This window comes from Cottoperca gobio, chromosome 13, assembly GCF_900634415.1.
Source record: "Cottoperca gobio chromosome 13, fCotGob3.1, whole genome shotgun sequence".
NCBI classification, from domain to species: domain Eukaryota; kingdom Metazoa; phylum Chordata; class Actinopteri; order Perciformes; family Bovichtidae; genus Cottoperca; species Cottoperca gobio.
The window spans coordinates 773,884-791,912 of NC_041367.1; the positions used below are offsets into that span (position 1 = coordinate 773,884).

The 18,029-nt window shown below is 40.9% G+C and overlaps 1 protein-coding gene across 1 annotated transcript in view; it reads right to left on the reverse strand.

Moving 5' to 3' along the window:
- Positions 1 to 14,252: 14,252 nt before the first annotated feature.
- The window catches only part of sst1.1 (somatostatin 1, tandem duplicate 1), a 6,498-nt gene continuing 2,721 nt past the window's right edge, over positions 14,253 to 18,029 (reverse strand). Inside the window, exon 2 of the mRNA XM_029446624.1 lies at positions 14,253 to 14,647. Coding sequence (XP_029302484.1) covers positions 14,423 to 14,647 — 225 coding nt within the window. The 3' untranslated portion in view covers positions 14,253 to 14,422. The remainder of the gene's footprint in view (positions 14,648 to 18,029) is intronic.

Sequence of the window (18,029 nt, forward strand, 5' to 3'; positions counted from 1 at the left end):
GGACTGATGACACCATGACAGGAGAGAGAGGAAACGTTACCTTCAGGAACATTACACATGTCTCTGTCTCACTACATATACAACACAGGACTGATGACACCATGACAGGAGAGAGAGGAAACGTTACCTTCAGGGACATTACACATGTCTCTGTCTCACTACATATACAACACAGGACTGATGACACCATGACAGGAGAGAGAGGAAACGTTACCTTCAGGGACATTACACATGTCTCTGTCTCACTACATATACAACACAGGACTGATGACACCATGACAGGAGAGAGAGGAACGTTACCTTCAGGAACATTACACATGTCTCTGTCTCACTACATATACAACACAGGACTGATGACACCATGACAGGAGAGAGAGGAAACGTTACCTTCAGGGACATTACACATGTCTCTGTCTCACTATATATACAACACAGGACTGATGACACCATGACAGCAGAGAGAGGAAACGTTACCTTCAGGAACATTGCACATTTCTCTGTCTTACTACATATACAACACAGGACTGATGACACCATGACAGGAGAGAGAGGAAACGTTACCTTCAGGAACATTACACATTTCTCTCAACTCAATACATATACAACACAGGACTGATGACACCATGACAGGAGAGAGAGAAGAAACATTACCTTCAGGAACATTGCACATTTCTCTGTCTCACTACATATACAACACAGGACTGATGACACCATGACAGGAGAGAGAGGAAACGTTACCTTCAGGAACATTACACATTTCTCTCAACTCAATACATATACAACACAGGACTGATGACACCATGACAGGAGAGAAGAAACGTTACCTTCAGGATTATTACACATTTCTCTGTACTCATTACATATACAACCCAGGACTAATGACACCATAACAGGTGAGAGAGGAAACGTTACCTTCAGGGACATTACACATGTCTCTGTCTCACTACATATACAACACAGGACTGATGACATCATGACAGGGGAGAGGAAACGTCACCTTCAGGGTCATTACACATTTCTCTGTCTCCCTACATATACAACACAGGACTGATGACACCATGACAGGTGAGAGAGGAAACGTTACCTTTAGGGACATTACACATTTCTCTGTCTCACTACATATACAACACAGGACTGATGACACCATGACAGGAGAGAGAGAAAACGTTACCTTTAGGGACATTACACATTTCTCTGTCTCACTGCATATACAACACAGGACTGATGACACCATGAAAAGAGAGAGAGGAAACGTTACCTTCAGGGACATTACACATGTCTCTGTCTCACTACATATACAACACAGGACTGATGACACCATGACAGGAGAGAGAGGAAACGTTACCTTCAGGGACATTACACATGTCTCTCAACTCAATACATATACAACACAGGACTGATGACACCATGACAGGAGAGAAGAAACGTTACCTTCAGGATTATTACACATTTCTCTGTACTCATTACATATACAACACAGGACTGATGACACCATGACAGGTGAGAGAGGAAACGTTACCTTCAGGGACATTACACATGTCTCTGTCTCACTACATATACAACACAGGACTGATGACACCATGACAGGAGAGAGAGGAAACGTTACCTTCAGGGACATTACACATTTCTCTGTCTCACTACATATACAACACAGGACTGATGACACCATGACAGGGAGAGAGGAAACGTCACCTTCAGGGACATTACACATTTCTCTGTCTCACTACATATACAACACAGGACTGATGACACCATGACAGTAGAGAGAGGAAACGTTACCTTCAGGGACATTACACATGTCTCTGTCTCACTACATATACAACACAGGACTGATGACACCATGACAGGTGAGAGAGGAAACGTTACCTTCAGGGACATTACACATTTCTCTGTCTCACTACATATACAACACAGGACTGATGACACCATGACAGGAGAGAGAGGAAACGTTACCTTCAGGGACATTACACATTTCTCTGTCTCACTACATATACAACACAGGACTGATGACACCATGACAGGAGAGAGAGGAAACGTTACCTTCAGGGACATTACACATGTCTCTGTCTCACTACATATACAACACAGGACTGATGACACCATGACAGGAGAGAGAGGAAACGTTACCTTCAGGGACATTACACATGTCTCTGTCTCACTACATATACAACACAGGACTGATGACACCATGACAGGAGAGAGAGGAAACGTTACCTTCAGGGACATTACACATGTCTCTGTCTCACTACATATACAACACAGGACTGATGACACCATGACAGGTGAGAGAGGAAACGTTACCTTCAGGAACATTACACATGTCTCTGTCTCACTACATATACAACACAGGACTGATGACACCATGACAGGAGAGAGAGGAAACGTTACCTTCAGGAACATTACACATGTCTCTGTCTCACTACATATACAACACAGGACTGATGACACCATGACAGGAGAGAGAGGAAACGTTACCTTCAGGAACATTACACATGTCTCTGTCTCACTACATATACAACACAGGACTGATGACACCATGACAGGAGAGAGAGGAAACGTTACCTTCAGGGACATTACACATGTCTCTGTCTCACTACATATACAACACAGGACTGATGACACCATGACAGGAGAGAGAGGAAACGTTACCTTCAGGGACATTACACATGTCTCTGTCTCACTACATATACAACACAGGACTGATGACACCATGACAGGAGAGAGAGGAAACGTTACCTTCAGGAACATTACACATGTCTCTGTCTCACTACATATACAACACAGGACTGATGACACCATGACAGGAGAGAGAGGAAACGTTACCTTCAGGAACATTACACATTTCTCTGTCTCACTACATATACAACACAGGACTGATGACACCATGACAGGAGAGAGAGGAAACGTTACCTTCAGGAACATTACACATTTCTCTGTCTCACTACATATACAACACAGGACTGATGACACCATGACAGGGAGAGAGGAAACGTTACCTTCAGGAACATTACACATTTCTCTGTCTCACTACATATACAACACAGGACTGATGACACCATGACAGGAGAGAGAGAAACGTTACCTTCAGGAACATTACACATTTCTCTGTCTCACTACATATACAACACAGGACTGATGACACCATGACAGGAGAGAGAGGAAACGTTACCTTCAGGACATTACACATTTCTCTGTCTCACTACATATACAACACAGGACTGATGACACCATGACAGGAGAGAGAGGAAACGTTACCTTCAGGGACATTACACATGTCTCTGTCTCACTACATATACAACACAGGACTGATGACACCATGACAGGAGAGAGAGGAAACGTTACCTTCAGGGAACATTACACATTTCTCTGTCTCACTACATATACAACACAGGACTGATGACACCATGACAGGAGAGAGAGGAAACGTTACCTTCAGGGACATTACACATTTCTCTGTCTCACTACATATACAACACAGGACTGATGACACCATGACAGGAGAGAGAGGAAACGTTACCTTCAGGGACATTACACATGTCTCTGTCTCACTACATATACAACACAGGACTGATGACACCATGACAGGAGAGAGAGGAAACGTTACCTTCAGGGACATTACACATGTCTCTGTCTCACTACATATACAACACAGGACTGATGACACCATGACAGGAGAGAGAGGAAACGTTACCTTCAGGGACATTACACATGTCTCTGTCTCACTACATATACAACACAGGACTGATGACACCATGACAGGAGAGAGAGGAAACGTTACCTTCAGGAACATTACACATTTCTCTGTCTCACTACATATACAACACAGGACTGATGACACCATGACAGGAGAGAGAGGAAACGTTACCTTCAGGAACATTACACATTTCTCTGTCTCACTACATATACAACACAGGACTGATGACACCATGACAGGAGAGAGAGGAAACGTTACCTTCAGGGACATTACACATTTCTCTGTCTCACTACATATACAACACAGGACTGATGACACCATGACAGGAGAGAGAGGAAACGTTACCTTCAGGAACATTACACATGTCTCTGTCTCACTACATATACAACACAGGACTGATGACACCATGACAGGAGAGAGAGGAAACGTTACCTTCAGGAACATTACACATGTCTCTGTCTCACTACATATACAACACAGGACTGATGACACCATGACAGGAGAGAGAGGAAACGTTACCTTCAGGGACATTACACATTTCTCTGTCTCACTACATATACAACACAGGACTGATGACACCATGACAGGAGAGAGAGGAAACGTTACCTTCAGGAACATTACACATTTCTCTGTCTCACTACATATACAACACAGGACTGATGACACCATGACAGGAGAGAGAGGAAACGTTACCTTCAGGGACATTACACATTTCTCTGTCTCACTACATATACAACACAGGACTGATGACACCATGACAGGAGAGAGAGGAAACGTTACCTTCAGGGACATTACACATGTCTCTGTCTCACTACATATACAACACAGGACTGATGACACCATGACAGGAGAGAGAGGAAACGTTACCTTCAGGGACATTACACATGTCTCTGTCACTCACTACATATACAACACAGGACTGATGACACCATGACAGGAGAGAAGAAACGTTACCTTCAGGATTATTACACATTTCTCTGTACTCACTACATATACAACACAGGACTGATGACACCATAACAGGTGAGAGAGGAAACGTTACCTTCAGGGACATTACACATGTCTCTGTCTCACTACATATACAACACAGGACTGATGACACCATGACAGGTGAGAGAGGAAACGTTACCTTCAGGGACATTACACATTTCTCTGTCTCACTACATATACAACACAGGACTGATGACACCATGACAGGAGAAGAGGAAACGTTACCTTCAGGGACATTACACATTTCTCTGTCTCACTACATATACAACACAGGACAGATGACACCATGACAGTAGAGAGAGGAAACGTTACCTTCAGGGACATTACACATGTCTCTGTCTCACTACATATACAACACAGGACTGATGACACCATGACAGGAGAGAGAGGAAACGTTACCTTCAGGGACATTACACATTTCTCTGTCTCACTACATATACAACACAGGACTGATGACACCATGACAGGAGAGAGAGGAAACGTTACCTTCAGGGACATTACACATTTCTCTGTCTCACTACATATACAACACAGGACTGATGACACCATGACAGGAGAGAGAGGAAACGTTACCTTCAGGGACATTACACATTTCTCTGTCTCACTACATATACAACACAGGACTGATGACACCATGACAGGAGAGAGAGGAAACGTTACCTTCAGGGACATTACACATGTCTCTGTCTCACTACATATACAACACAGGACTGATGACACCATGACAGGAGAGAGAGGAAACGTTACCTTCAGGGACATTACACATTTCTCTGTCTCACTACATATACAACACAGGACTGATGACACCATGACAGGAGAGAGAGGAAACGTTACCTTCAGGAACATTACACATGTCTCTGTCTCACTACATATACAACACAGGACTGATGACACCATGACAGGAGAGAGAGGAAACGTTACCTTCAGGAACATTACACATGTCTCTGTCTCACTACATATACAACACAGGACTGATGACACCATGACAGGAGAGAGAGGAAACGTTACCTTCAGGAACATTACACATGTCTCTGTCTCACTACATATACAACACAGGACTGATGACACCATGACAGGAGAGAGAGGAAACGTTACCTTCAGGGACATTACACATGTCTCTGTCTCACTACATATACAACACAGGACTGATGACACCATGACAGGAGAGAGAGGAAACGTTACCTTCAGGGACATTACACATGTCTCTGTCTCACTACATATACAACACAGGACTGATGACACCATGACAGGAGAGAGAGGAAACGTTACCTTCAGGACATTACACATGTCTCTGTCTCACTACATATACAACACAGGACTGATGACACCATGACAGGAGAGAGAGGAAACGTTACCTTCAGGAACATTACACATTTCTCTGTCTCACTACATATACAACACAGGACTGATGACACCATGACAGGAGAGAGAGGAAACGTTACCTTCAGGAACATTACACATTTCTCTGTCTCACTACATATACAACACAGGACTGATGACACCATGACAGGAGAGAGAGGAAACGTTACCTTCAGGAACATTACACATTTCTCTGTCTCACTACATATACAACACAGGACTGATGACACCATGACAGGAGAGAGAGGAAACGTTACCTTCAGGAACATTACACATTTCTCTGTCTCACTACATATACAACACAGGACTGATGACACCATGACAGGAGAGAGAGGAAACGTTACCTTCAGGGACATTACACATTTCTCTGTCTCACTACATATACAACACAGGACTGATGACACCATGACAGGAGAGAGAGGAAACGTTACCTTCAGGGACATTACACATGTCTCTGTCTCACTACATATACAACACAGGACTGATGACACCATGACAGGAGAGAGAGGAAACGTTACCTTCAGGAACATTACACATTTCTCTGTCTCACTACATATACAACACAGGACTGATGACACCATGACAGGAGAGAGAGGAAACGTTACCTTCAGGGACATTACACATTTCTCTGTCTCACTACATATACAACACAGGACTGATGACACCATGACAGGAGAGAGAGGAAACGTTACCTTCAGGGACATTACACATGTCTCTGTCTCACTACATATACAACACAGGACTGATGACACCATGACAGGAGAGAGAGGAAACGTTACCTTCAGGACATTACACATTTCTCTGTCTCACTACATATACAACACAGGACTGATGACACCATGACAGGAGAGAGAGGAAACGTTACCTTCAGGGAACATTACACATTTCTCTGTCTCACTACATATACAACACAGGACTGATGACACCATGACAGGAGAGAGAGGAAACGTTACCTTCAGGGACATTACACATTTCTCTGTCTCACTACATATACAACACAGGACTGATGACACCATGACAGGAGAGAGAGGAAACGTTACCTTCAGGAACATTACACATTTCTCTGTCTCACTACATATACAACACAGGACTGATGACACCATGACAGGAGAGAGAGGAAACGTTACCTTCAGGACATTACACATGTCTCTGTCTCACTACATATACAACACAGGACTGATGACACCATGACAGGAGAGAGAGGAAACGTTACCTTCAGGGACATTACACATGTCTCTGTCTCACTACATATACAACACAGGACTGATGACACCATGACAGGAGAGAGAGAGGAAACGTTACCTTCAGGGACATTACACATGTCTCTGTCTCACTACATATACAACACAGGACTGATGACACCATGACAGGAGAGAGAGGAAACGTTACCTTCAGGAACATTACACATGTCTCTGTCTCACTACATATACAACACAGGACTGATGACACCATGACAGGAGAGAGAGGAAACGTTACCTTCAGGAACATTACACATTTCTCTGTCTCACTACATATACAACACAGGACTGATGACACCATGACAGGAGAGAGAGGAAACGTTACCTTCAGGAACATTACACATGTCTCTGTCTCACTACATATACAACACAGGACTGATGACACCATGACAGGAGAGAGAGGAAACGTTACCTTCAGGAACATTACACATGTCTCTGTCTCACTACATATACAACACAGGACTGATGACACCATGACAGGAGAGAGAGGAAACGTTACCTTCAGGAACATTACACATGTCTCTGTCTCACTACATATACAACACAGGACTGATGACACCATGACAGGAGAGAGAGGAAACGTTACCTTCAGGACATTACACATGTCTCTGTCTCACTACATATACAACACAGGACTGATGACACCATGACAGGAGAGAGAGGAAACGTTACCTTCAGGGACATTACACATGTCTCTGTCTCACTACATATACAACACAGGACTGATGACACCATGACAGGAGAGAGAGGAAACGTTACCTTCAGGGACATTACACATGTCTCTGTCTCACTACATATACAACACAGGACTGATGACACCATGACAGGAGAGAGAGGAAACGTTACCTTCAGGAACATTACACATGTCTCTGTCTCACTACATATACAACACAGGACTGATGACACCATGACAGGAGAGAGAGGAAACGTTACCTTCAGGAACATTACACATTTCTCTGTCTCACTACATATACAACACAGGACTGATGACACCATGACAGGAGAGAGAGGAAACGTTACCTTCAGGGACATTACACATTTCTCTGTCTCACTACATATACAACACAGGACTGATGACACCATGACAGGAGAGAGAGGAAACGTTACCTTCAGGAACATTACACATGTCTCTGTCTCACTACATATACAACACAGGACTGATGACACCATGACAGGAGAGAGAGGAAACGTTACCTTCAGGAACATTACACATTTCTCTGTCTCACTACATATACAACACAGGACTGATGACACCATGACAGGAGAGAGAGGAAACGTTACCTTCAGGAACATTACACATGTCTCTGTCTCACTACATATACAACACAGGACTGATGACACCATGACAGGAGAGAGAGGAAACGTTACCTTCAGGAACATTACACATTTCTCTGTCTCACTACATATACAACACAGGACTGATGACACCATGACAGGAGAGAGAGGAAACGTTACCTTCAGGAACATTACACATTTCTCTGTCTCACTACATATACAACACAGGACTGATGACACCATGACAGGAGAGAGAGGAAACGTTACCTTCAGGAACATTACACATTTCTCTGTCTCACTACATATACAACACAGGACTGATGACACCATGACAGGAGAGAGAGGAAACGTTACCTTCAGGGACATTACACATTTCTCTGTCTCACTACATATACAACACAGGACTGATGACACCATGACAGGAGAGAGAGGAAACGTTACCTTCAGGAACATTACACATGTCTCTGTCTCACTACATATACAACACAGGACTGATGACACCATGACAGGAGAGAGAGGAAACGTTACCTTCAGGAACATTACACATGTCTCTGTCTCACTACATATACAACACAGGACTGATGACACCATGACAGGAGAGAGAGGAAACGTTACCTTCAGGGACATTACACATTTCTCTGTCTCACTACATATACAACACAGGACTGATGACACCATGACAGGAGAGAGAGGAAACGTTACCTTCAGGGACATTACACATTTCTCTGTCTCACTACATATACAACACAGGACTGATGACACCATGACAGGAGAGAGAGGAAACGTTACCTTCAGGAACATTACACATTTCTCTGTCTCACTACATATACAACACAGGACTGATGACACCATGACAGGAGAGAGAGGAAACGTTACCTTCAGGAACATTACACATTTCTCTGTCTCACTACATATACAACACAGGACTGATGACACCATGACAGGAGAGAGAGGAAACGTTACCTTCAGGAACATTACACATTTCTCTGTCTCACTACATATACAACACAGGACTGATGACACCATGACAGGAGAGAGAGGAAACGTTACCTTCAGGAACATTACACATGTCTCTGTCTCACTACATATACAACACAGGACTGATGACACCATGACAGGAGAGAGAGGAAACGTTACCTTCAGGAACATTACACATGTCTCTGTCTCACTACATATACAACACAGGACTGATGACACCATGACAGGAGAGAGAGGAAACGTTACCTTCAGGGACATTACACATGTCTCTGTCTCACTACATATACAACACAGGACTGATGACACCATGACAGGAGAGAGAGAGGAAACGTTACCTTCAGGGAACATTACACATGTCTCTGTCTCACTACATATACAACACAGGACTGATGACACCATGACAGGAGAGAGAGGAAACGTTACCTTCAGGACATTACACATTTCTCTGTCTCACTACATATACAACACAGGACTGATGACACCATGACAGGAGAGAGAGGAAACGTTACCTTCAGGGACATTACACATTTCTCTGTCTCACTACATATACAACACAGGACTGATGACACCATGACAGGAGAGAGAGGAAACGTTACCTTCAGGGACATTACACATGTCTCTGTCTCACTACATATACAACACAGGACTGATGACACCATGACAGGAGAGAGAGGAAACGTTACCTTCAGGAACATTACACATTTCTCTGTCTCACTACATATACAACACAGGACTGATGACACCATGACAGGAGAGAGAGGAAACGTTACCTTCAGGGAACATTACACATTTCTCTGTCTCACTACATATACAACACAGGACTGATGACACCATGACAGGAGAGAGAGGAAACGTTACCTTCAGGAACATTACACATTTCTCTGTCTCACTACATATACAACACAGGACTGATGACACCATGACAGGAGAGAGAGGAAACGTTACCTTCAGGGACATTACACATTTCTCTGTCTCACTACATATACAACACAGGACTGATGACACCATGACAGGAGAGAGAGGAAACGTTACCTTCAGGGACATTACACATGTCTCTGTCTCACTACATATACAACACAGGACTGATGACACCATGACAGGAGAGAGAGGAAACGTTACCTTCAGGGACATTACACATGTCTCTGTCTCACTACATATACAACACAGGACTGATGACACCATGACAGGAGAGAGAGGAAACGTTACCTTCAGGGACATTACACATGTCTCTGTCTCACTACATATACAACACAGGACTGATGACACCATGACAGGAGAGAGAGGAAACGTTACCTTCAGGAACATTACACATTTCTCTGTCTCACTACATATACAACACAGGACTGATGACACCATGACAGGAGAGAGAGGAAACGTTACCTTCAGGAACATTACACATTTCTCTGTCTCACTACATATACAACACAGGACTGATGACACCATGACAGGAGAGAGAGGAAACGTTACCTTCAGGGACATTACACATGTCTCTGTCTCACTACATATACAACACAGGACTGATGACACCATGACAGGAGAGAGAGGAAACGTTACCTTCAGGAACATTACACATGTCTCTGTCTCACTACATATACAACACAGGACTGATGACACCATGACAGGAGAGAGAGGAAACGTTACCTTCAGGAACATTACACATGTCTCTGTCTCACTACATATACAACACAGGACTGATGACACCATGACAGGAGAGAGAGGAAACGTTACCTTCAGGGACATTACACATTTCTCTGTCTCACTACATATACAACACAGGACTGATGACACCATGACAGGAGAGAGAGGAAACGTTACCTTCAGGGACATTACACATGTCTCTGTCTCACTACATATACAACACAGGACTGATGACACCATGACAGGAGAGAGAGGAAACGTTACCTTCAGGGACATTACACATGTCTCTGTCTCACTACATATACAACACAGGACTGATGACACCATGACAGGAGAGAGAGGAAACGTTACCTTCAGGGACATTACACATGTCTCTGTCTCACTACATATACAACACAGGACTGATGACACCATGACAGGAGAGAGAGGAAACGTTACCTTCAGGAACATTACACATTTCTCTGTCTCACTACATATACAACACAGGACTGATGACACCATGACAGGAGAGAGAGGAAACGTTACCTTCAGGGACATTACACATGTCTCTGTCTCACTACATATACAACACAGGACTGATGACACCATGACAGGAGAGAGAGGAAACGTTACCTTCAGGGAACATTACACATGTCTCTGTCTCACTACATATACAACACAGGACTGATGACACCATGACAGGAGAGAGAGGAAACGTTACCTTCAGGAACATTACACATGTCTCTGTCTCACTACATATACAACACAGGACTGATGACACCATGACAGGAGAGAGAGGAAACGTTACCTTCAGGAACATTACACATGTCTCTGTCTCACTACATATACAACACAGGACTGATGACACCATGACAGGAGAGAGAGGAAACGTTACCTTCAGGAACATTACACATTTCTCTGTCTCACTACATATACAACACAGGACTGATGACACCATGACAGGAGAGAGAGGAAACGTTACCTTCAGGAACATTACACATTTCTCTGTCTCACTACATATACAACACAGGACTGATGACACCATGACAGGAGAGAGAGGAAACGTTACCTTCAGGAACATTACACATTTCTCTGTCTCACTACATATACAACACAGGACTGATGACACCATGACAGGAGAGAGAGGAAACGTTACCTTCAGGGACATTACACATTCTCTGTCTCACTACATATACAACACAGGACTGATGACACCATGACAGGAGAGAGAGGAAACGTTACCTTCAGGAACATTACACATGTCTCTGTCTCACTACATATACAACACAGGACTGATGACACCATGACAGGAGAGAGAGGAAACGTTACCTTCAGGAACATTACACATGTCTCTATCTCACTACATATACAACACAGGACTGATGACACCATGACAGGAGAGAGAGGAAACTTTACCTTCAGGGACATTACACATGTCTCTATCTCACTACATATACAACACAGGACTGATGACACCATGACAGGAGAGAGAGGAAACTTTACCTTCAGGGACATTACACATGTCTCTGTCTCACTACATATACAACACAGGACTGATGACACCATGACAGGAGAGAGAGAAGAAACGTCACCTTCAGGAACATTGCACATTTCTCTGTCTCACTACATATACAACACAGGACTGATGACACCATGACAGGAGAGAGAGGAAACGTTACCTTCAGGAACATTGCACATTTCTCTGTCTCACTACATATACAACACAGGACTGATGACACCATGACAGGAGAGAGAGGAAACGTTACCTTCAGGAACATTACACATGTCTCTGTCTCACTACATATACAACACAGGGAGAGTTGTTGTACATTTCTCTGGGTTGCAGATTGATTCTTTGAGTTGATACATGTAGATGAATAGAACCTTTCGAGTTTTGATACTTTTTGCATGATATGGCTTCAGTTTCTCCGTGAAGCTCTGTTATTGTACATTAAGAGCTGCACGCCTGTCAAACTGCTCTTCATCATGAGATTATATTCTAAAGATATTCTAAAAAATGATTTCCTGTTTGTTTCTTTGGTTGTGTCGCCTCGTGGGTCCTTGTGACACTTTTAGTTCACCCCTCTCCTTTCCTCCACTCTGTCTCTGACTGTAGGTGTGTGTACAGCGGAGGAGGGAATGTGAATGACAAAGCAAAAAAAATTAAACGTTAAAAAAAACATTAAATCTTTAATTTTTTTAATTGCTTTATCTACAAACAATTTTGCGACCCCCCTGCAGTACCTCCACGGACCCCCTGGGGGGTACAACACAGGACTGATGACACCATGACAGGAGAGAGAGGAAACGTTACCTACATGAACATTACACATGTCTCTATCTCACTACATATACAACACAGGACTGATGACACCATGACAGGAGAGAGGAAACGTTACCTTCAGGAACATTATACATTATACATTTCTCTGGTTCCCTGTTGAAGACCTCTACTCTAAATTATTCCTGCCTACATTGTTAGATTTCTATTTCGTTTTTGCAATTAAAAAGACTTTTGTAAACACTTTTTAAAATTGCTCCAATCTAAGTAGCTCTGAACTGGACTGCCCTGATGATCGGACGTTGGACAGGCACTACAACATATAACAGGTCTAGTTGTTTTTACACATTTTAATGCTGTTGAAATGTTACGCATCAGACCTTTTATATTTTACATTTATATCTTTCTGTTTTCTTTTCAAAAACTTATTTTTGTCTCTTTGTATTTTTGTATGAAGAATATATTTTTGTCTAACTTGTTACTTTTATTGTTCTTCATCTTGAGCTTTATGAGCTTTATGTCTTTGCTCTTGTTCTGTTCTGTTTGTCATGTAGATATTTATGTTTCTCTATAACCTGAGAATTAGATTTGATCATCTGATCAGCGTGACGTTCAGAAACAAATTCATTAAATACTGAATCATTTCTCTTCTTGTTGCCATGGCGTCTCCTCTGTGTTTATTAAGCTTCATTAACTATTATTTTACTGTTGGATCTCCCCCTCAGCTGTTAATGAGCAGCTTTAATCAGCTCCAATAAAAACCTGCAGCTCATCATCCTGATGAACGTTTTTATTTCCTCCGTCAGCAGACACGAGCGGCCATTTTGTCTCAAACAGATTTTATTCAAACTCACATTTAAAAATAGTTCAATGAAGTTTACATTCAGAAAGAATCAAATCTAAACAGTTCATCCAAACTAATCATCGATAGTCGGATCCATACAGTTCCTGTACAGCGTCTGGAGGAAGTGTGCTGATGGAGGAGGAGGCTCAGCAGGAAGTGAAGGTCTTCCAGAAGAAGTTCTTGCAGCCAGCTTTCCTCTCTCGGGGGGCGAGCAGCGGCCCGCTGCCGGCGGCTGCGGCTCGCTCCAGATCCACATGGATGTCTTCAGGTTCTCCTTCAGCCAGAGGGAAGTTCTCCTCCTCCAGAGCCTCGTTCTCCAGCTGCAGCAGGTCCGACAGGAGCAGCTCCGCCAGCGCGGCACGAGACATGTCCTGAAAATACAGAAACACAGTCAATGACGATGAAAACAGCAGCAAGGTCTAATGTTCTTCACGCATTTTCATTTGATTATTACAAATATAAAATAAATGTGTCTAATTGAAACAACGAGTTCCTCCGAACTGAAAATCTGAATAAAAGGTCACTGCCTCCTCTGTAGACACAAAGCTGAATATACCAATACTACACAATATACTACACAATATACTACACAATGTACTACACTACCAACATGCTACACCCCAAACTGGTGTAGCATGGATCAGGGACCCCCTACTGCAGTGGTATTCAAACGAGGGGGGTGGGGTGCTGTCGGAGTTCTGTGCAAGAGGAGAGAGGCTGTCAAAGTTGCGTGCAAACAATTTTGCGACCCCCCTGCAGTACTTCCGCGGACCCCCTTGGGGTCGGGGACCCCCTGTTGAAGACCTATGTACTACACATTATATTACATATTATACTACACATTATATTACACATTATACTACACATTATACTACACATTATACTACACAATATACTACACATTATACTACACAATATACTACACAATATACTACACAATATACTACACATTATACTACATAATATACTACACATTATACTACACATTATACTACACAATATACTACACATTATACTACACATTATACTATACATTATACTACACAATATACTACACAATATACTACACATTATACTACACATTATACTACACATTATACTACACAATATACTACACCTTATACTACACATTATACTACACAATATACTACACAATATACTACACATTATACTACACAATATACTACACATTATACGACACATTATACTACACAATATACTACACAATATACTACACATTATACTACACAATATACTACACATTATACTATACATTATACTACACAATATACTACACAATATACTACACATTATACTACACATTATACTACACATTATACTACACAATATACTACACATTGTACTACACATTATACTACACAATATACTACACATTATACTACACATTATACTACACAATATACTACACATTATACTACACATTATACTACACAATATACTCCACATTATACTACACATTATACTACACAATATACTACACATTATACTACACATTATACTACACAATATACTACACAATATACTTCACATTATACTACACATTATACTACACGATATACTACACAATATACCACACATTATACCACACATTATACCACACAATATACTACACATTATACTACACAATATACTACACATTATACTACACAATATACTACACAATATACTACACAATATACTACACATTATACTACACAATACACTACACATTATACTACACATTATACTACACATTATACTACACATTATACTACACGATATACTACACGATATACTACACGATATACTACACATTATACTACACAATATACTACACATTATACTACACGATATACTACACGATATACTATACGATATACTACACATTATACTACACAATATACTACACATTATACTACACATTATACTACACAATATACTACACAATATACTACACATTATACTACACAATATACTACACATTATACTACACATTATACTACACATTATACTACACAATATACTACACATTATACTACACATTATACTACACTTTATAAAACGGACATGTCAAATCAAGCAATCTGATTGGTTCTTAGCTGTGGTATAATGAGCGTATATCACGGGTAGAATTGTCGTCACTTTTCACAAGTCAGTATCCCTCCGCGTCTGAGAGAAAGCTACACCGTTACAGCTGTTAAATGACGTCCGTTAAGAAACAAACAAAGCGTTGCTCTGGAGGAGTGGATCCATCAGTGCTTATCTCCAGAGAAGAAACCCTCAAAGACCACGTGCAGAGCTACGTGCAGAGCAGCTGTTAGTGTTGTTGCATAGCAACCACCTCGCACTATGTTCTGTGCAGAAGGCAACGGAGGGACTATTTTATTTTGAACATCATTATTTAATAATAAAAACTATTTAAATTGGAGTGTGTATTTTTCTTTCATATTGCCACACTTGGTAACCGTTTTATAAAAGCAATAGCTCACTTCAGACCGTGGTATATGGTGATTATATCACAGGTAAGAGGGTTGTACCACGCCCCACAACTGTGATGTAATGACCATATACCACGACAGGCCGTGGTATATGGTCATTACATCACAGTTAAGAGGGTTGTACCACGGCCCTTAACTGTGATATAATGACCATATACCACGGTCTGTCGTGATATATGGTCATTACATCACAGGTAAGAGGGTTGTACCACGCCCCTTAACTGTGATATAATGACCGTATACCACGGTCTGTCGTGATATATGGTCATTACATCACAGGTAAGAGGGTTGTACCACGCCCCTTAACTGTGATGTAATGACCATATACCACGGTCTGTCGTGGTATATGGTCATTACATCACAGTTAAGAGGGATGTACCACGCCCCTTAACTGTGATGTAATGACCATATACCACGGTCTGTCGTGGTATATGGTCATTACATCAAAGGTAAGAGGGTTGTACCACGCCCCTTAACTGTGATGTAATGACCATATACCACGGTCTGTCGTCAGCTATTGCTTAATTATACTACAACCCGAGCTGTTACTGCAGCATGAACACAAAATAACAGTTTGCTTTGATTTAATTGCAATAAACGTATCAGAAGCAAAACGAGTCCATAAAGATCTGATCAGTAATCAGTTACTGTCGGGTCCGCAGGAATGCTTGTTTTCTGAATGAACTCAAAATCATGTAATTTGGGCAAAAATACAGAAGCAACTTTATTGTTTATACCACAGACGTTTATTATTTTATCTTATCTTAGCTATTATTATATTATATTATATTATATTATATTATATTATATTATATTATATTATATTATATTATATTATTTATATTATATAATCTTATTTTATATTATATTATATAATCTTATTTTATATTATATAATCTTATTTTATATTATAAAATCTTATTTTATATTATATAATCTTATTTTATCTTACATTATATAATCTTATTTTATATTATATAATCTTATTTTATATTATATTATATAATCTTATTTTATATAACCTTATTTTATATTATATAATCTTATTTTATATAATCTTATTTTAGATTATATTATATAACCTTATTTTATTTTATATTATATAATCTTATTTTATATTATACAATCTTATTTTATATTATATAATCTTATTTTATATTATATTATATAATGTTATCTTATTTTATATTATATAATCTTATTTTATATTATATTATATAATCTTATTTTATATTATATTATATTATATTATATT